Below are 21,876 nucleotides of genomic sequence, written 5' to 3'. Positions count from 1 at the left end.
ACGATTTTGTTTGGTGGAGTTTTTTCCTCCATTTTGAAGGGAAACACTTGTATTTGGGGAGGCACCATTGCTAGGTGTTGGCTGTGATTTGTTTCAGACCTGCATTTTCCTCCATTACTGAAGCTGATCAGACCTCCATTGCTGGCTGGAAACACAATTTTAAGACATATTTTTTACATACCAACAATTCCACACTAAGGCGATTTTGGTTGAAGACTATTTTGAGGAATTTTGTGCATTTTCAGAGGTTGCCATTGATGTTGCAGGTTTGAGACACCATTGTTGCAGGCTGTCCTCGGATTGAACTTCATTTCCAGCCACCTTCTTAGTTGGGCGATTCCATTTGGAGAGCATTTTTATGACATTTTGTGGTCATTTTCTGGGTTTATCATCATTGTTTGAGGTGCTGGTAAGTCTGAAACTTCATTTTTCAGACTTGTATTCAAACTGATTTTCTTTTACTAGCCCTCCATTCTTGCCCAGATTTGATTGTTTTGACCTTTGGAAGATTGTTTTCATCATGCATTTGCATTGTACATGGCTGCAACATTGTTTAAGTGACTGATTCTAAGTGTTGCAGGTTGTCTTCAGACTTTCTGGCAGCCATTAGTGAGCTTGGAAAGGTGTCTTAAGACATTTTTAGAGTGAAAATTAGACTTTTGACACCTTTCCTAAGACATTTCCAGATTTGATATAATCCTTTGAACCTTAATTTTGATAATTTTTTTGAATATGCTAATGTCTTCAGACTTAGTTAAGTCTGAAAATGATGATTTCTAGAGATTTTATGAGGATTTTGACCCTATTCATGTCACGTTTACATTCTATTTTCAGAATTTGTGAGAAATGTGGATAAAATTCCTGATTTCCATTCCTACAAAGTGACCAAATAATTAGAAATCAGAACTTATCTAATTCTGAAAATGGCTATCAGGATGAATTTTCCAAAGTTATTGACTTTCAGCTTCGTATAGGTACCATGTTGAAATCCGGGATTGGAGTTCGGAAGGAGCAATTGAAAATTGTCCAAGAGGGATTCTATCCAGAATCCAAATTGTCATCCAGATGGGAGGAGATCACAGATACGAACATGCACTTCTTGAATATGGGGCAGATGCGGCAAAGGATGTTCGGGACAAAGAACTAGATTCCCTCTCCTACCTATGCAAACATCATGAAGAGTGGCATTTATCACATTGCTGGATTTCCACAATCCATACCATGCAGTGAGTTAGTCTTGGAGTGCGCAAGGCATTACAATCCTCTCTCCAGAATGATCAAGACTCCCAAAGGGGTTACCATTGCCTAACTAGTTGAGGATGTGATTGCCGAAGTGTTTGGAATTCCCCGCAGTGCAGACATGAAGGATATGACAAAGGATGAGTATGAGGCGAAGTACAAAGCGAAGGCGGATGCATGCAAAGCTATAGTTAACAAAGAGTGGATGATTGAGCCAAGGCCTCATCATTCCAAGGCTCCCAAGACACTCATGTGCTTAGATTTGAAGGAGGAATATAGTGATTTGGTATCCCTATTGAACCGAGTGATGGGGATGCCACAAGGTGCATTATATGAAGGATGGATGTTCTATTTTATCCAGGATTGTTTGAGAGGAACGATGATCAGTTGGTCAAAAATCATCGGCGACAATGTGGATTTCCAATTGAGAAATGTGGAGAGATCCAAGTCATTCGCCATGACTTCATACCTTGTGTATATACTTGTATGACTTGTCACATACAAAGAATTGATATGTAGAGGTGAAGTCGGGAATGGACAAGGGCAATATAGAAGCTATGAATGCTATCCACAGTTGAGCATGTACAGAGTTGAAGATTACAGGAGGGTGAAAGATGTATTCACCATGTATATTACGAAGATGTTGCAAGGCAAAATCCACAAGAGGTTGTCCAAAGAGGCAAAAAAATTAATTGAACAATATGGATCATGGCACATCCACATACCTAAGGACTTAGGGATTCTAATCCAAACCTTACAAGCTTCCTAGGTATCCTACCGATAGAATGATCCTATTGGAAGTGGTGAGACAACTTCTGGAATATGATTTCATCCAAAAGGAGAAGCATATAACTGGAATGACTTTTCCTATTTCTATGGAAAAACATTGGAAGTGTGCCAATCCGCTGCTGCAACAAGTGCGATGATTGGAGAGATTGCATTCTATCACCTTGGGACATACAAGAAAAGAGAAAGATTTGATCTGCACAAGAAGGTCAGAAGGATCAGAGGAGATAGATTCATACACAAGCAGGACATTGAAGATTATTGGGCCAACTTGATGGACGAGCAGGTAGTGAAGAGAAGAATGTGGTCCAGGATGTTCGTGGATTTCATGAGAAGGTGTGAACTCTTTCTCATTCCTGATCAAATATTGGATGATAAGGACCATACTCATCCACAATATGAAAATGAAATGAAGAGGTCTATCCTATTGCCTAGTTGGTCGAAGCAGGAGGTGACAGATTTGAACGAATTGATAAGAGAAGTCATAAGTTTCTCCAAAGAATGGGTAGACAAGCAAATGAACAGATTAGTAGATATGGGTGCTATCTTCACATATGAGAAGATGAAACAAGAGGATTCTTTTTCCGAAGATGATTAAAGGACAATTAGTGATATAAGGATTCATGCAGATGAAGAGAGTCAAGCTCCAAAGCGAAGGAAGAATACACTAGGAGAAACTAAGGCTAAGGGGAAGAAGATTGAAGATGTAAAGAAAATGAAGCAAAAGCCAAGCGTTCCTTTGTCTCCCCTCAGTTTTTTATCAATCAAGGAGATTGAAATGCCAGAACAGAATAGAGAATTTGAACAATGTTCCAACACAGTGATTATACTAGATAATACTCAAGAATTGCATGCCATAGCCACGTCCGCACCACCTAATGAAGATGATCAGCTGGGGTCTCCCACTGTCCTTTTGGAGGTTAGCTTGGGGAAGAATGTGTATGACTTGACTAAGGACAAGGGAAATGATGATGATGATGATGATGATGTTATCTTGGCATTGAAAGAACTTGATCGAGAGATGTGTCTTGATGACGGGATGGAGATGATTGCTATTCTTGATTGGTTGATGAAGAGCATGAAGAAAAGTAAGAAGATGATAGAGGCACATCCCATTGATGACTACCTAGCTAGGAGCAATCAAGAGAAAGAGCCTAGGAGGGTTGAGATACTTTCACACATAGCCAGAGATGAAACTGGAATGAGGATTGCACAGGTGGTCGTCCCTATTGGTGATGTGACTATGGATGAGGCTACTCCTATGGATTGCCAGATCACTTCGGTTATCCTTGGACGAACTACGAAAGAGCAAGAGTTCTAGGAACTCAATGATACAATTTGAGTAATCAATGCAAGGGTGGATAGGGAAATTGAAGAGAAAGAGAAGTATAAAGAAGAGAATATTAGACTTAGGGAGTATATTGCAGGGATAAGGCATGAGGATCCCGCCTTTGTTTCTCCTATTGCAATTGATCGTGGACTTCATATTGATTACGAGGTAGCGAGGGGTACACTCTCGAAATTGGGAAAATGGATTGAAGATGTGAAGAAACAGGTAGATGATTTCCTTACTCAATTTGTCCAAGGATTTGATAGGACAATGACGCTTATATTTAGGATACAGTACTTGGAGGGAGTTTGGGGTGAATTCCAGCCTATTCAAGAGAAGACTATTCCCTGCCTCAAAGTTTTGAAGAGGATTCCTATGTCCACATTGATCAAGGAAGGAGTTGTACATAATGGAGATAGATATGATTTCCATGGTTGGTATTGTTCATCAGCCATGAAGAAATCCACTTATGAGCACACATGCAAGGATTGTGCAGAGATGGAAGGATCAATTCAAGAGATACAATCAAAGATCCTTACATCTATTTAGGAGTTATTGGGAATAGATGTCGATGGTGCCAGCGGTCTACACTTAGTAGAGTTGAGAGATAATGAAGTTCATGTACTTCGATCAGTTGGATTCTTTGAAGAAGAGTCAGATAGATGATTTGGTTTCCTTGTTGATTCATGTCTACAATTCGCAGAAGCTTATGCCAGATTGGGAGAACACTTTAGATTCTTGTTCCAATGGGTTGGATGTGATTGATGTGCAGTAGGATGCTTTGCCCAACATTTCCATGTAGGAATTAGATTATGTATTGGCTAGATTCCTGGAATATGCTGTGAGAGAAAGAGATGCAGGTCGAAATCTTCTAGAAGACTCACTACTTGATGATTAGGCATTATTTTAATGGGCCATAAGATTCACTACTTGATGATTAGGCATTATTTTATTGGGCCATATGTTTGTGGCTCGATTTTTTATGTAAACCCTAATTAGGGCAATTTTAGGGTTGTGTTGGCATGATCTTGGCCTTTGATTCTAAATGAATCTTGGCCATTCATTTCTTTTGAGGCTCTATATAAAACCCATTGCCTCTCATTTGTAAGAGAGATTTTTGAGAATTGTCGGTTATATGCTGCAAATTTGAATACAAATCATTGTTTGACTTGATGGTGATTTTTGTTTAAGTGTTGTGTGCATTTGTGGTTCTCATTGCCTCCAAATTAGATTAGAAATTTAGAATAGAATTTGCTTTCAAGTATTTTAGATTGAATGAAAGAATTTGTTGAATGCATTTGTGTGGAATCCATTAGTCCATACCACTAGCCTCTTGCTGATTGTAAGTGTGTCTTGCATGGTCAACTAGAATTTTATGTGCACTTAACTTCAATTGTTATACGTCCATTGTTATGCGTTGACTTGAATGGTATCGATGTTTGATGGTAATGATTTGAATATCTATGACATACACCTTAGATGATTGCACTAAGCTTGTGTCAAATTGTTCGACTTGATGGTGAGACCTTGCCTAGTAGGATTCCATTGAATCATTCACCCTTTTCTTGCATTCTAGGCTTTAGAATAGAACTCCTATACCCTACTCCTTTTGCCCTTTTTAAATTTTTTTTGTTAGATTAGAATCAAGAGTTGAATTGTAAAATCTTAAGTTATTAGCATTCCTATTCCAAATCCGATTCATGAGAAGTCTCCATATTGAACAATTATTTAAGTCCCCAAGTGAAAATAGCAATTCACATCACCCATTGAGCTACCCACATGTCAAGAACTGACCGCAGAAACCTTGGAATCATCATATGAACTTATAGTGATCTTAGCATACAAGGTTATTTTGTTCAAGAGAGGGTAAAATACTCTGGTATTTTATTTTGTGTTCGTATGTGCGTAAAATACACATCAACAGGTCCCTCTTAGGCATCCTAGGATGTAGAACTCATAGGGAACTCAGGGTGTCTTGGAGGGACCCTAGGAGAACCCAGTGGGGAACTTGATAACATAGGGTTTTTCAAATATCTAAAATTAAACTATTATGTTTGTTAAATTGTTGTTTTGGGTTCTAGAAAAGTGGCATAGGGATGTGTGTATAAAGGGTTACATTTTTTTTTATGACATGTTGAGAGACAAGATGTTTAATTGTGAATGACTTATTAAAGGTTTGAAATGACATCCTACTTAATTGATTGCCCTTGCAATATTTGAAAAAAACATAAATAACTCCACTTGCAATTGGGAAAAACTCTAAGAATCAAGTAGTTAATCATAGTTATCTTTTCATAAAACTTGCTGAGATTTTATCTTATGCAAAAAGAGAGAAAGACTTGATTATCTTTTTTAGTTCGAGATGTTGATGAGTTAAGACTACCACTTTTGTCAACCACTGTTTTGATAGAACTTTTAGTGGGCTTACTTGCAGAGGAAACTGTTTGCATGTGCTTGGATTTCTCATGAAGAGCTTTCTAGGTTTTATTCTTCATTCCTTGACCTTTGCAGATCATATTGAACTTTTAATTTTGGTCAAGGGACATGAAAGTTACAGTTGTTTAAATGCTGTTTTTTTTCTTATTGGAATCAGTAAGTTGGAATTTGTAGGTTGATTTATAAGTTGCAATCATATGAGCATGAATGATAACTACTATTATTTGTAATCGTATTGTTTTTGATTAAGGGAAAACAGGTTTTAAGGGGACCAAAAACCCCATACAATAGGTTTTGAAGGGACCCGAAACCCAATAGATTTTACCAGGATCTAGAACCCAACAAAGCAGGCTGCTCAAAGATATTAACAATGAAAACCACAACCAAAAACCAGCACAACTGACTCTTCAGCTTCCAACTAATGCAAAACGATGCTGCTAAAAAGCATAGTCATAGAAAACCAGCAAGCCTACCAGATCTAGGACTGAAAGGATCAGCCCCAAGAACAAACACACAGAGGCATCCTTAGCCTGTAACTGCAACCATGGGTGAATCCGGGCACCCATAACCACTAACATAAACTCTGGATTACAACATTTGTCCATACAAACCCATTCTAGAAAGAAAGGGTTTTAAAAGGCTCCCCAAACCTTGAATCTGTGTTTTGAACTGGTACCCAAAACCAGCAAAGGGATTTCCTAGGACTCCCAAACCTCCAACAAAGACTCCAAGTCACCAAAAACAAGAACAATAACTAGTTAGACTGGGCCCTTGAAAACTACCGGCATCCAGCAAAGCCAAAGCGCCCAAAAAGTGAAGCAAAAAGGCCAATCCAAGATACAACAAGAAGACCCCTGGCCACAGAACCAGTTGGGAATCTGAGATGAAAAAGTCCCAGACCCATGTGAGAAGACACCTTTGGGAGAATAAACCAGCAGCCTCAACAGGCAGCACGAACAACACCAGTAGTCGAAAAGCCCCATCACTCCATCTCCCCACCTCAATATGGAAGATGACCACCTCAATAGGAATAGGAAAAAGGCAGATAGACAACATACAATGCTTTCTAGCAGCCAGCAAAAGCCAACCCTCTCCCCTCCTCCGCATTTCCACCTCAATAGGAAACAGGGTCACCTCAAAAAGACAAGGATGGGAGAAGGACCAAGGCCCAAAAAATCCTCCCAAAGGGCTACTCAAAAGACAACCCTCCACCTCAATAGGAGAGGAGCCTAGTACCAAAAAAGAGTGAAAAGCATCTCCTTCCGAAAGCCAAAACGAGACAGACCAAAGCATCGTATTGCTAACATAAGTGAAAATCATTAAATAGGTTTCAGTTTTTTCAAGATTGCCTTTCATGTTTATTGGGAGATAACCTACAACCAATTAAGTCATAAGAAGGAAGCAAGATCCTCTGTATCCGATATCACATAGCATTGAGTGGAGTTGCGAAGTGAATATCAGTTGCAAGCTTGTTTTTCTAGTGTTGTTTATCTATTCTACTAATTGTCTAGATCTCATAGTGAGATGATTGGGACACTTATGTTTCAAACATTGATTATCATCGATTGAAATTTGACACCCATGAGTGCATTTTCTTAGATTGATTTACATTCTCTGTCATATAAATGTGTTAATGGATGAGTGTATTAGATATATGTTGAATGGACATATAGGTATGTTAGCTCAATAATGGTTCACTTAGTACCTTAGGTTCCATCATGCATGTTGGCCCTTGTTGCTAGATCCTTTTTGATGGGTTGGGCTTCTTCGATGGAGTAGCATGGGGAAGCTAATAATTTGTGGAAGGGTGGATATCACCTCGAATGATGTTCTCCCTCTCCTTTGCTTCAGGTTATGAAGGAAATAGAGGAGGGTTTGTAATGCAAGTGTTAATGTATTTACCCATATTGTGACCTATTGATTGAAAATGTAGATGACTCTTATAGATTGCTTACTCTTCCCTTGCAAATTTTTTAGTGTGGTTTTATGAGGTATGTGCCTATACCTATACATAAATGTTTGTATTTATAATTATGCCAAAATATAGAAATAGACTTGTACAAATTGTAATCATTGTAGAATCATTTTATTATGTTAAGAAAGGAAAGCAAAATAATTAGTCAATTATTTGCTTCCTTTAACTCTGAATTAGTTTTACTTTATTCATTAATCACCATATGTTACTAGTGATTATGGGGTGGATGTTACATGTGGTATTAGCTATCGGTTCAGCACTAGGGCCTTGAGTCTACTACATTAAAGTTGCATTTGTCTAAGTGATTGAACTCCTTGAATTGTGGAGGTATCTAGATGAATTAGAGTCTTGTCATTTCTTAGATGGTTCAATATGAGAACCAAGTAAGGAAAAATACGATGAATGATTGAAAGCCAATGAATGAAATCTATAACTCTGGTGTGAGTGAATGATAGAATGACTTCAAATTTATATTGTTTGAATGTTGATTGGTTGAAAATATGCTTGAACAATACATACTTTATGATTGATTTATTTGATGATTATGGCATACTCATGAGGTTGACATGGGTAGGAAATCATTATGGTTATACTTTGATCCGTTCATGTGACTTTTGTATATGCTAAGTTCACTTTTATGGTTACTATTTGATTAAACCTTCTATTATGAGTGAGTTTGCACTTAAGCTATGTGATGGTCATTGTTTAAGATCATGAATATAATTTTGTGAGATCTATTTGCTTGTTAGTTCCAATTGGTTCCCATTGTGGTCATTGCAATCATAAGTTAGTTTCCAATTTGACTTATGCCAATGTTCTTTCTATGGTAGTCATACACACCATTACAACCACTGTTTCAGAAGGTGTCCAAACCCATGTTGTGTGTTGCAAATCCGTTGTTTGTGCCTATTATTGGGGATACTTTTGGTGCTTCTTTGGATGTTATAGTTGTGACATACATGCTAGAGATTGTGTCATATGCATTAGATGAGGCTATGCTGACAATTTTGATGCTCCATCTTGTGATGTGCTTGATATTGTTCATGTGTTGTTATGGATTTAGTGTGTTCAAGATTCCAGTAAATAAGTTGCAATTGTCATCTACTTCATGTTCATTGTTAATACATATTTCACACATCATGATCAGATGAACATATTGTTTAGGTCACATGCAAGTAGGCATGAATAACGAGATGAACATATTGTCTAGGTCGCATGATTAACGAGATGAACATATTTGTTGATTGACTCTTCAAGTCACATGTGTGTATTCATGAATGATTGGACACATTTATAGTCTCACATGTGAGAATACATACATGATAAGAAGCTATTGATTGATATATTCTTTGAAGTAAGATGTAATGTTCCCATTTTGAAATATAAAATAATAATAAAATTAAAATACAAAAGATTAAAAATTAAAATTAAAATTAAAATATAATTAAAATTTGATGAAAGTTAATGAATGGTCAAAAGGCATGAAATGATAGGTTGTGACTCCTCCAAATATGAGGTATAAAAGGGAGAAGACAACTCATTTGAATGTGATAATTTGGGAATCAGAAGTGCAGATCTGATTGTGAAAGGTTGTGTCCCTTTCAAAGGGCAGAAATAATGAAGAGTTGCACTCTTTCAAAGGATGCTAATGGTGAAAGGGTGTGTCTCTTGCCAAAGGGCATACATTATGAAGAGGTGTGACCTCTCCCTCACATTGAGAGCTATAAAGGAAATGAATCAAAGCATCCAGTGACATCACCATTGATCAGATCAGAACTGTCGTTAAGTTACAGGCAGTAACATCCTTGTTCTTGGTGGTATGCATGGGGATGTGCTTAATATGCATGCTTAATATATGAAGCTTGATAATATTCTTATGCAAAATTTACTAATAATATTAATAAAATATCAATATAGACTGCAATGTGTATGACAGTCATATTTCATATATATTCATAATAATTGAAAGACAAATATATTCAGTCTAAGTACTTAAATCAGTTCTAATTCTATTCACCAAGGGAGATGGGCGCTGTTAGGGAGAGGCAGAGTAAATCCACTCCAAGATGAAAGAGCCCCAAGGATGAAAGGACTGATGTTCCTAACATCTGGGCTGAATTAGGGAGGTGGTGTCATAGCGCCCTAGACAAACCAATGCCCTCTTTTGGGATTAAGAATGAGAAGGGATTAGGAATTAGGACTGGACTAATGACAATATCAAATTGAATTATGGACAACTATAATATCTATTCTGAATTAATGCAATAACTAGGTAGTAATGTATGTTTCCCTTTGGGAATTGACAGCCTATAAATAGGGGACATGACACAAGATAATATGCATGACTACCTGAAAATTTTGAAATAGAGAGATTGATTCTCATCTAATGAAATATAATGCTTTATTTTTCCAATCTTTTGTAAAAGAAAGGCATAGATTGAGAGTACATGTATTTAATGAATGATATATGATCAAGTTGAGATCAGCTTGATGTTACTTTTAGTAGTGTGAATCCGAATAGTAACGTGATTGGATATTGAAATGAATCATGTCTTGAGATTATACTAAGATACTTAATCCTTTGTGATAAAGCTCACACTAGTGCAAGTATTTGATTAGTAAATAGACCTAAAGACCATGTTAGGTACATTGTCAAGCCATTTCTAGCAACCTGGTCAAATAATCAAGTTGTAAAGGTATGATGAGCAAGGGTATGATTCTTGCATTTTTTTAATGATGTAGAATAAAATTGATTCTAAATGCTTGATATTATGAGAATTATTAACATATAGTCATTGGGACAAGACTATCCTTAGTGGGGAAGGATGTCATATCTTGTTTAATTAACCTAATTTAATCAATAGATTATCGTACTAATTGTTTAAATGAATACAATTAGGTAGACAATTTGATTATGTTGTTGAAACATAAATAAGAATTATTATGCTGATAACTAATTGTGTAAGTGTGTTAGGAATTGTTGACATTCTCTTAGGTTGGAGAGAGTGTCATCGGGGAAAGGGTTCTAGCCGGTGGAAGTAACTTGTTATGATGGAATCAACACACACACACTCATCTAGGCTCATGTAGTTAGGTTCCATGTGTGTGAATAACATTAGGTAACTTGGAGAGCATGGGTCACCATTGGGTCATGAGCCTAATTTAGCACAAGAATGTTGCTTGTTGTGTCATGCCCCTCCCATAACACCAATATTCGCACCACCTCTTAAGTGCTGTAAGGAAGCTTACACATAGCTGTTAGAATTCATGATTGATGAATTCCACAGTGCACAATAATCACCTGCATGCAAATACCTACCACGTACAAGAGAAAAACCTACAAACAAGAGAGTGCAAGAATAATTGGAGACAATTGCAAGAACAATCAGAATTGGATTAACTTACTAGAATGAATAATTACAATGAGATCAATCTTTTAATAAATGAGATCAAAACCCTAATGCAAACCCTAAGGATTTAATGCATGAAATAAAATAATTATTAAATGCCTAAAAAAGCTTCCTAAATTTAGCTTAAGTGAAAAAAGAAAAGGTGACTTAATTAATTAATCAATATGATTAAATTAATTAAGTAAATAAAACCTGTACTCTAACACCCCCCCTTAAGATGAATTTAGGGAGTAGCCAAAAAGCTAAGTGCATGAAAGCAGCTACATGCAACAATGCATAATTGGGTCCCGACAACAAGGCCTGAGGAGGTACCCAATCACAACATGCAAATCTCTGTAAAGTGGAGAAAAGGAGAAAACCCATTGGGAAAAAACTCCTCTCCAAAAAGAGATGGAAAATGAAAGTACAAGTGCATGTCTCAAGAGACTCTCTCAAGAACATGTGTACAACCAACCCCCCCATGAGAGAGGTTTGAGACTTCAAAGCCCCCCCAAAATGATAGAACCCCTATGCCGATAGTCAAACCAATATGTCTCCAATACGGAAGAAACAAAGGCTGTGGACAAAGAAGAGGATACCCCTGAATAGGACGTGAAACTGGAAGGCCTAGATGATGCTCAAAGGAGAATGCATGATAATGCTGTAATGGAATCCCCAATGATGGTGAAGTCAACAGATGTGCTGAATCTGTAATTTGAGATGGAACGAACATCCTCTGAAATATCCTCAACAACTAGAATAGGTGGCTCGATGCATGGAGCTACAATGTCTGGCAATGTCGAAGAGGAATCCTGTTGAACAGAAGCAATCTCAATAGGAGGTGGAGGTGTAGAAGTGACAACACTGATCTCAGGAACAACACACAAGTTCAAGTAACCTAAGTTCACCTCAACATGCTCTCTTGAAGAAAGAGAGTCATTCTCCGACAGTGGAGATGGTGGACCAAAATGAGAGAAAGAGTACAAGAGGGAAGAATGATCAATTGTCCCTATTGCAACAATATTGCCAGTCTCACTGTCTCTGATGTGCACTGAATCTCGGGTGAACTCAATTGTCTTCCCTGTCCCACTGTGAGTAATCTGATAGATGGAGAGAAGGTTAGTGGACAAAGAGGGAACACATAATACATCATGAAACGTATCATCATCAATGTCGATAGAACCTTTCCAACATATATTCATAATAGTGTTGTTACCCATCAAAATGTGTGGTGTAGGAGAAGCCTGAAAAGATGAGAAAATATCCTGAGAAGATGCCATATGATGTGAAGCACCGGAATCAAGTAACCATCTAGAAGAAGGTGAACTAACTGTGGCACATAATGCATGACCCTTACTTCTTCTTGTCCCTTTGTCTGGAATGAAGAAGAAGAAGGAATATCAATGTTGCTCTTTTGAAGAAGAGTTGTCAAATCTGAAACCTGTATTGCATATCCATCAATCTTCTCATAGCATTGAGACTCATCCTGATTTGGCTTGCTGCAATAAGCACACTTAGGTCTATCTTTCTTTGATTTTCCCCCTTTAGGAGGAGGTGGGCCAGAGGACTGATGTGAACTAGAATCCTTCCCAGGCTCTTTGGTCTTCGGCTTTTGTTTCTGCTTTTGTGGCTTCTGAGATGACTGTACAACCAAGGCATTGTTCTGTGATCCGGTGTGAGAGTCCAATTGGGATGTCTAGGCCTGCTCACGAATCAGACGATCACAAAACACCTCAAAAATGGCCATGGTATGACATGCCCCCATAGCATCCATGGCAGAGAAAAAAAAAGAAGAGAAAATCTGAAAAGGACCTCGAAGCTTAGTGAGAATCAAGTAGATGCACTCTGTATCTGTCTTCGTAGTACCAGCACCCTCCAATTGAGATTGCAATGATCTGAACTTCATCAGGAAGTCATCAATGGTAGGAAAGGAATCAGGTGCCAAAGAAGTCAACTCTGCCTCAATCTGTAGAGCCCGAAACTTGTTGATGGTGCCAAAGAGAGTTTGAAACTTGATCCACATGGCCCGAGGTGTAGTGCAACCCTCAAGGTGGAACAAAAGACTATCTGAAATATTAAGGGAAATCATCCCCATGGCCTCATCCATGCGGTTCCGGTGTTGCATGATCTCAAATGCATGAGTTAACTGAGGCTAAACCTCATCCAAACAGGACCATAACCCCTTCGCCATAAGAAGGCGAGTCATATGTGCTTTCCAGGTGTGATAATTCTGTGGAGTGAGCCGCTCAATAGAGAAAAGGTCTGCCATGTGAAATAGAGGAAAAATACCCCCCACACTATAGAAAACCAAACCCTAGCACAAATCTGAAAGCTAGAAAGTGCGAAAAAGCAAAAAACACAAATGACTGATCTTTGTGTGCCTGATGAATTTTTTGATAAAATAAGTTGCAGATCTTAATAGAGTGTTCAAACACTTTTCCAACGCCTATTCGTTTGCAAAAAACGGAGTCCGTTTGCAAAAGATATGCCCTCGAAAGCACCAAAAAGTAGTTCTGACTTTGACTGGAAAAAACAGGTGCAAAACGGCAAAACCAGAAAATATTACTTCCAAATTCGAATCCGTCTTGGAAAGAGCTTTCCGACGATATATGGTTTGTCCAATTTCGCTTCCGTATGGTCAAGATATCGTGAAAAAACCACCTGTCTGTCAATAAGACTAGGTAAAAAAATTACCCCCCTTTGGGCGGTGCCACTGGTTGTGGCTGAGCGGCGGTGCGGAAGCTGGGCGACACTGTGGGCAGAGCGGCTAGCGGCCGAGCGGTCAGCTGACCGCTAGCGGTAACCACTGGCGGTAGTCACCGCCGGCTGCGGTAACTGCTGCAAGAAGGGTCGTAGCGGCTCCGTGAGACCACTAGCGGTTTACAAACCTCTGTGGGTTTGTTGTACTGACGGCCTGGCGGTAACCACCAAAACAATAAATTTTTTTGCCTCCTATGCCTCTGATGCCGAAATATATCAAATTATATATCAAAATTTTTGGAATTGGCCTTTCGAAGCCAACCGTAATGTCCTTTTGGGCCTAAATTGCTCCAAAAAATAGGTGCCCCCCTGGATCACAAAAAAAAGGCTGAATTTTCAAACCCTCACAGATCTGATTTTGAGATTCAAATTGACCCAAGATGCACAAAAAACCTTGCTGTAACGAAAATCTCAAATTTGACTAACGGGGTGCATCAAGTTTGGAGCTCTGATACCATGTTAGAATTCATGATTGATGAATTCCACAGTGCCCAATAATCACCTACATGCAAATACCTACCACGTACAAGAGAAAAACCTACAAACAAGAGAGTGCAAGAATAATTGGAGACAATTGCAAGAACAATCAGAATTGAATTAACTTGCGAGAATGAATAATTACAATGAGATCAATCCTTTAATAAATGAGATCAAAACCCTAAGGGTTGAATGCATGAAATAAAATAATTATTAAATGCCTAAAAAAACTTCCTAAATTTAGCTTAAGTGAAAAAAGAAAAGGTGACTTAATTAATTAATCAATATGATTAAATTAATTAAGTAAATGAAACCTTTACTCTAACAAGCAAATTGTCTTATTATATGAGACTTCACAATTTGTGGTGATCTCAATCAGGCTGGACAAACACAAACAAAGTAGCATGGGACCAAAGATTTATCAGGCAACAGTAAACATTAATCGACTTAGTCAATGATTTCATGATGCTGTGATTAGGGCAATAATTAAGAAATATTTATCATTCGAACAAGCCAGAAATCCTTCATGCATTGGGTAAGAAAGCCATGAAGCCATACAAGAACTGCAAGCAGCAAATAGGTGACTATAGACGGAGGATTGAGGGCATCCAGTTAAGGATAGTATGCAGGCGACTCGGATATATATATATAAAGTGCAGTCCCTAAAGAACTCACATATCATCACTAGAGCAGCACTAGACAAAGATGATCACACCAAGGTAACTGCCAATGAATATAATGTTAATTTTGAAGAACAAGATCTTCCATACTAATCAAGTCATAAGCAAGCCTTAATTACAAACAGCCACCATTTATGAAGGGGCATATTTAAGAAGACATCACTTTTAGAAGGACATGACTCCATACTCTTGTAGGAGAGGTATTTATACAGTGAATTAACCATAGCAAGGGGGGACATCGATGAAGATAAGAAATAGAAATACCAATCATTGATTGTCTTCCATTTTCATCTACATCCATTATTGATTCGTTTGATGAAGCATTAGCCTGAAAAGGCCAAATCTAGTTGCATACATTAAAAGTCAGAAAGTCAGGAGTTCATAAAGAGAACTTACAAAAGGGAAATCGCAAAACAAATTCAAATAACCCTTGCAGGCAGTAAGGGAAGTACAATCAGAGAAAAAGAACACATCAGAATCATCGAACCATTTCATCAGCAATGCTCCATTGGATCAGCCTATACAAGTCAGCCATTGGACAGCCTTGTAAGCAATAAACAGGGAATCGCCATTCTAAACGTACTGCTGGTAATACCTATGCCACTGTATTAATTTCATAAGCAATCTGATCGTTGAACTGAAATAATCATTCTATTTATGTATGACTGCCATATTACTTTTATTCAATGACTTCAGCAATAATACTCTGAATGTATTGTTATGAACTCAACATTTATCATTGGATTAGCATGTATTATGAATGGATCATCTTAGTGTAGTTAAATATGATTAAAAACATCTAATATATTCAACACACACCATTTAATTATAAATGTATGCTGTGTATCTTCAAAGATGACTAAGTGTGTTTGTATCATAGAAATACGCCCTTGTGGAAGAAGGGTATGGGATGTAATGTAGGGGTAGGGAGGGGCTCGTAAGTAGGCCATTCTAGGATGACCAAAGTGGTATCTATAACTTGGAGGGCCCTTACATGAAGGAGTCAAGGAACCTGGTTACATTCTTTACCCATTCCCCACAAGACATGACAACATGGGAGAAAAGGACTTGATAGGCAAGCAAGCGCTAGCCACCAAGTGAAACATGAAGGTTGTAGAAGGCAACCTCTCTTGGGCTTGGTGTAGAAACGGCTCCAAGCAAACCTTCATGTCTCTTTCTCTCCAACTCTTATGTATTATAATTTTAGTGTTTTGTCTAACCTTAACAATCAGATGAATATGTATTTGTATTTGTTCTTGTCCTTATGCTTTATATGCAGGACCTACATGCGAGGGTTGATTTTGTTTAGCAAGTTGTTGAGTGGTAAGTTCAAACCCTAACCCTAATTTGTGTAATTTATGTTTTTAGGTAAAAGTTAGTGCAATTTGGGAGGACATTACATATCGATACGTAGCCATATTCAACATTCCGTCAAAATAGACCCAATGAAATGAGAATTGACATGGATATGCAAATTAATATTCTTATAATAAAGAAATAAAACTCAATTAAATAAATAAAATGAATTTAAGATTAGTACCAATATGGTTAAGAAATAGAGTAAATACTTTTTTTAATTATTATTATATTTTAAAATAGTATATGTTAATACTTTTCATTTAATAAAAATGAAAGAAAATGTAATACCCTTATCTTATTATAAAGAAAAAGAAAAGAAGGATATCAAATTTTTTGAAAAAAGAAGAAAACAAAGATAAAGGAACTAAACTTAAAATACTCCCTTCCGCATGTGCCTTATTGAGGCTTCCGTGAATTGCATGCTGGGAACTGGGAAGGCTGTAAATACTACATTTGGCTTTATGCTTGCCAGATGGATGGATTAAAAGTTCCGAAATAATTCTTAAGATGTTGTTTATTTTTTGGAATGAAGATACTCCATTTTTGGGAGATAAAGGCTGCTTAATAAAAGAAATCATGACCTGTATGCGGCATCCTTCTTTTTCAGCGCTGGTTTGAGGTGGAATTTTGGAAACCCTATTAGAACTGTGCCAAGAACTTCAAAATCTTTGATATAGTTCATTCAAACAGGGATGTTTTTTGATTCTTGAGGTATGGGATTAATTTATCCAATGTCCATGTTGTTTTACTTGTTAAGGAAAAATTTAATTTAAATTAAGTTTTTGCCAACATACAAAAGTCTGATGTAAAGTTTGGATAGACGTCATTTGAACTACCACTGGAGGAGAGATTTAGGAGAGGATCGAAGATCAATGCCAGGTACACATTTTATTTTAGGTTGAAAAGGACTTTAAATTTCAGAAATCTCATTGGAATGTATGAAACTGCCTTTTCTATTGTTTGATACCTTTTAATATTTTACTAGATGGAACTTAACTTGAAATACTAGTTCACTCTAACCTAGGACTCTCAGCTCTATAAAATTTGTCTTCCTTAATTTTATGCGAATAAAATTATGTATGCATATTATTTGACACGTCAATAAAGAGAGCTTAAGCAGAGAGTAGAAGAAGATAGACACAATAGAGAAATGTGATAATATATTGTAAACTTTTAAGTTTTAACCCATCAACTCACAAACTCTAGAGAGGTGCTTGAGGTTTATTAATATGACTTGAATATTAAGATCTTTATAGCAACCTTGAATTGCCTCTTTGTGGTCTTATCAATTGTGGAATAGGTACGGTAGTTCTAGAACCAATAAGAGCCTATTATACTAGCTTTATCTTTGCTAACATATGCTTGGAGTCTTAGTTTATGCACAGACAAATCATGTATTCTGTTTTACTTCGAACATCATATGTTTATGTTTATCCAGATGGTGACCTTGATGTATAACTTTCAGGCTTCAGGAACACATAAATTTAAGTAAATATAGGCATAAAGACATATAATATAGTTGCAACAGCAGGCTATAAATTAGAAATAGAATATTACACATTAAGTTGAAACCTTTTAATATAAGAGTGACGAGGACTCATCTTGGGGCCTTAATTTCTCTTACGCTAACAACACCCATCTACTGTTTGCAATATGAATTCCTTGTCAAATTTTGGTGGTTATGTTCTTGATACCAAGTGCAAGCTCACTAATTATTCCTTTAAATTTAAAATTATTTTCCCAATTGAGATAATACTGTATAATTTGCCAACCATTATCAATTTTAACTCTGGTGTGGAGATTTCCTTAACTAGGAGTTGAGATTAGAATTACATGGAAAATATTAGCTTTGAGTTGTAGGGTTAAATTAATTCCCAATGCCAGCATGTAGATTTAACTAATAAACTGAGTTCCAAAGTGGTATTGTTCTCCAGCATCAATGGAGAAGTCAATTTTTTTTGGAGTAAATGATATACATTTGCCATTGCAATTGATGTAATCTATAAGTTACTAAAATTGAATTGGCTCAAATTGAAGATTTTTACAAAGGTTTTTCAAATATCTAAAATTAAACTGTAATGTTTGACATTTGTTAAACTGCTGTTCTATGTTCTAGAAAAGAGGAATAGGGATGTGTGTATGAAAGGTTACATTTTGTTGATGCATGTTGAGAGACAAGATGCTTAACTGTGAATGGCATGTTAAAGGTTTGAAATGGCATCCTACTTCATTGATCACCCTTGCAATATTTCAAAACAAAAGACAAAAAATAAATCGACCTGGAATTGAGAAAAACTCTAAGAATCAAGTAGTTAATCATGGTTATCTTTTCATAAAAGTTGCTGAGGTTTTATCTTAAGAAGAGATAAAGACTTGTTTATCTTTTTTAGTTCGGGCTGTTGATGAGTTAAGACTGCCACTTTCATCAACCACTGTTTTGATGGAACTTTTAGTGGGCTTACTTGCAGAGAAAACTGTTTGCATGTGTGTGGGTTTCTCATGAAAAGCTTTTTGGGTTTTATTCTTCATTCCTTCACCTTTCCAGAGCATATTGAACTTTTAGTTTTGGTCAAGGAACATGGAAGTTACATTTGTTTAAACGTTGTTTTTTCTTCACTGAAATCAGTATGTTGGAAATTGTTGGTTGATTTATAAGTTGCAATCATAGAGTATGAATGGTAACTTTTATTATTTGTAATTGTATGGTTGAACATAAGTGAAAATTATTAAATAGGTTTCAGTCTTTTAATGGATTGCCTTTCATGTTTACTTGAAGATAACCTACAACCAATTAATTCATGAGGAAGTAAGATCCTCTGTATCCCATATCACATAGCATTGAGTGGAGTTGGGAAGCAAATATCAATTATGAGCTTGGTTTTCTAGTGTTGCTTATCTATCCTACTGATTATCCAGATATCATAGTGAGATAATTGAGACACCTTATTTTGCAAAATGCAAACATTGATTATCATTCAGCAACACCCATGAGGGCATTTGCTTGGATTGATTTGCGTTCTCCTCAATGAGTGTATTAGGTATATGTTGAATGGGCATATAGGTTTGCTAGCTCAACAATGGTTCACTTAGTACCTTAGGTTCCATCATGCATGTCAGTCCATACTGCTAGATCCTTTGTGATGGATCGGGCTGCTTCTATTAGTAGCACAGGGAAGGTAATGATTTGAGGAAGGATGGATATCACCTCAATGATCTTCTCTCTCCTCTCCTTCAGGTTACGAAGGAAGGAAGGAAATAGAGGAGGGTTTGTAATGCAAGTGTTAATGTATTTACCTGTCTTGTGACATATTGATTAAAAATGTAGATGACTCTTATAGACAACTTACTCTTCCCTTGCAAATTTTTGAGTGTGGTTTAATGATGTGTGTGCTGGTATCTATAGTGTGAAATGTTTGTTTTATAGTTATGCTAAATATAGAAATGGTATTGTACAAATCGTAATGATTGTAGAATCATTTTATGTATGTTGAGAAATAAAAAGAAAAAAAAAATAGTCAAGTATTCGACTCCTTTGTCTTTGGATTACATCTACTTTATTCACTAATCACCATGTGTTATTAGTGATTAGGGGGTGGATGTTACATTTATGCTATCAATTTTATTAGTAATGATTTGGACTCTTGCTTATCTTACTGCATAATACTAATTATTTTTCAGACATTTGTCCCATTTATGAAAAGTTGAGTCATAAAAATACTGTGTTTATAGTTCATATATACATAATGTACACTTATAGCTTGGTATTCTAGGTAGTATTTCCTTAAAATTGTGTTTGCTATATTTTTTTCTAGGCACTGACTAGTCTCAGCATTGTGTGCAGCATGTTGCAGAACATCTTAATACATTATATTTATCACAATGTGAAAGGGGCAGGCGGTGTTTGTACAAAGGATCCACTCCACCAAACGGTTTTCCCAATTTGTGGGTATGTTTATACTTGCTAGATTAACTATATGATAAAACTACATTTCCATTGTGTTTGAGCTGTAGCAGGTTCCTTGTGAAGCCAGAAGCCATTGCTGATAATCATCCCTTGGTTCATTGTTTTTGTTTCTTGTAGAATCAGTGTCATTTTATGACTAAATAATACTTTATAGAGCAACTCATTCCATTAGGGATTTAGTGAGAAGCTTTGCAAAAAATTCCATTTAGGACAATAAAAACGATGTTTGTGAAAGATGGATTATGAAATTAGTGATACATACATAATATTATAGAGAAATTAGGAGGTTGCCACCTCTAAATTTTACCGTACACCCTAACTATATCTGTTCGTTTGTACCTAACATCTTTCTAGAATGGTGCTACCCACTGTACATCAGAGCTTACTATATTCAGGAATGGGGAAATTCATTGCTGGGATAGGGCCTATGACGATGAAGGAAATCAGGTATACTTGAAAGAATTTATGAAAATGTTTGTTTCCAAGTGTAAAAACTCTACACAATATTCTTCTTGGAAGACATGATATTTGAAGGCGACTTTTGATGTTTATCCTAAAATTCGGTTTGCTAAACAGGTCTGGGGTGCCAGGCAAGGCCCTTATGAATTCAAGCCTGTATCAACGTCAACCTTCGATGGCCCTTAACTTCCAGTAGGCGTGTCTTCCTCTCCCTGAGGGAAGTTGAAAATTTAGCCTTAATCAATTTAGAAAAGCTCTGCTTGAGTCCATTTGTTACCATATGGATTATATGGAACAGCCTTAAAAAAGTAATTGTTCTTTCATCATTTTAATTTTATTCGATGAATCAGGCGTATTTTAAATTTATTTGAATCCACCAGATAGAGATCATTGTAAATGGTTTAATGTATGCTTGAGTGAGCATAGACTGTTTGACCAGTTTTTTGGCCTAATAAATAGAACAGACGCATATTTGGAAATTATTTTCTGCAGCATTTTTTCCATTTCCATTGAATCTGTTCAACTTATGAAAGTAGCTTAAAAATTAAATTGAATTCTTTGATTTCAGGTTTTCCTTAGAGCATAGATGGCAATCCAACTCTAAAATCATGAAAATTTTGAGAGCATCCATGTTTGCATTCTCCTCTTTTTCCATAATTTATATTTCTTTCTTGAGCACATTCTTTGCTTTTGAGGCAGAAATACCTACTTCAATCTTGACTGTTATGCATTTTTTGTTTCGATAAACAGTGCTAAAAACCTAAGGCTGTCAGAAAAAGTGCTCCAGAGATGTGAGATGAATTTCTAGAGCCAACTGTGTAGAATTGTTCTATTTCAAACATTCCAAGCCTCACTAATGGACTTTTCACTGGGGAAGAAGGCAATTGCTTTAAAGATGTATACGATAAGATAGATTGTAACCACATTTCTTAGACCAGATCTATGAAATTTATAAAACATCTGATCTGCTAGTTAAATTTTCACATTTTGAATTTATTTTTGCATGTGACCCTTAAATTTTG

At 36.6% G+C, this 21,876-nt stretch overlaps 1 protein-coding gene across 8 annotated transcripts in view; it reads left to right on the top strand.

Annotated features, from left to right (window-relative positions):
- Positions 1-21,876, top strand: part of LOC131073200 (chromophore lyase CRL, chloroplastic) — a 224,489-nt gene that overhangs the window by 165,418 nt on the left and 37,195 nt on the right. The window contains exons 7-12 of one of the 8 annotated variants that reach the window (XR_009112843.2): positions 5,790-5,836; positions 20,273-20,377; positions 20,750-20,842; positions 20,972-21,050; positions 21,423-21,485; positions 21,605-21,837. Coding sequence is in view for 6 of the 8 variants with exons in the window: in XM_058009598.2 (XP_057865581.2) it covers positions 5,790-5,836; positions 20,273-20,377; positions 20,750-20,842; positions 20,972-21,050 (324 nt within the window). In the remaining 2 variants the exon portion in view is untranslated. Of the gene's footprint in view, positions 1-5,789; positions 5,837-20,272; positions 20,378-20,749; positions 20,843-20,971; positions 21,337-21,422; positions 21,838-21,876 lie in introns of those variants that run through there. The other 7 variants (XR_009112845.2, XM_058009598.2, XM_058009608.2 and 4 more) reach the window with 7 other exon arrangements.

Source organism: Cryptomeria japonica, chromosome 9, assembly GCF_030272615.1.
Source record: "Cryptomeria japonica chromosome 9, Sugi_1.0, whole genome shotgun sequence".
NCBI classification, from domain to species: Eukaryota; Viridiplantae; Streptophyta; class Pinopsida; order Cupressales; family Cupressaceae; genus Cryptomeria; species Cryptomeria japonica.
The sequence above is the reverse complement of the archived record's forward strand: the minus strand, read 5'-3'. Positions and strand labels throughout refer to the sequence as shown.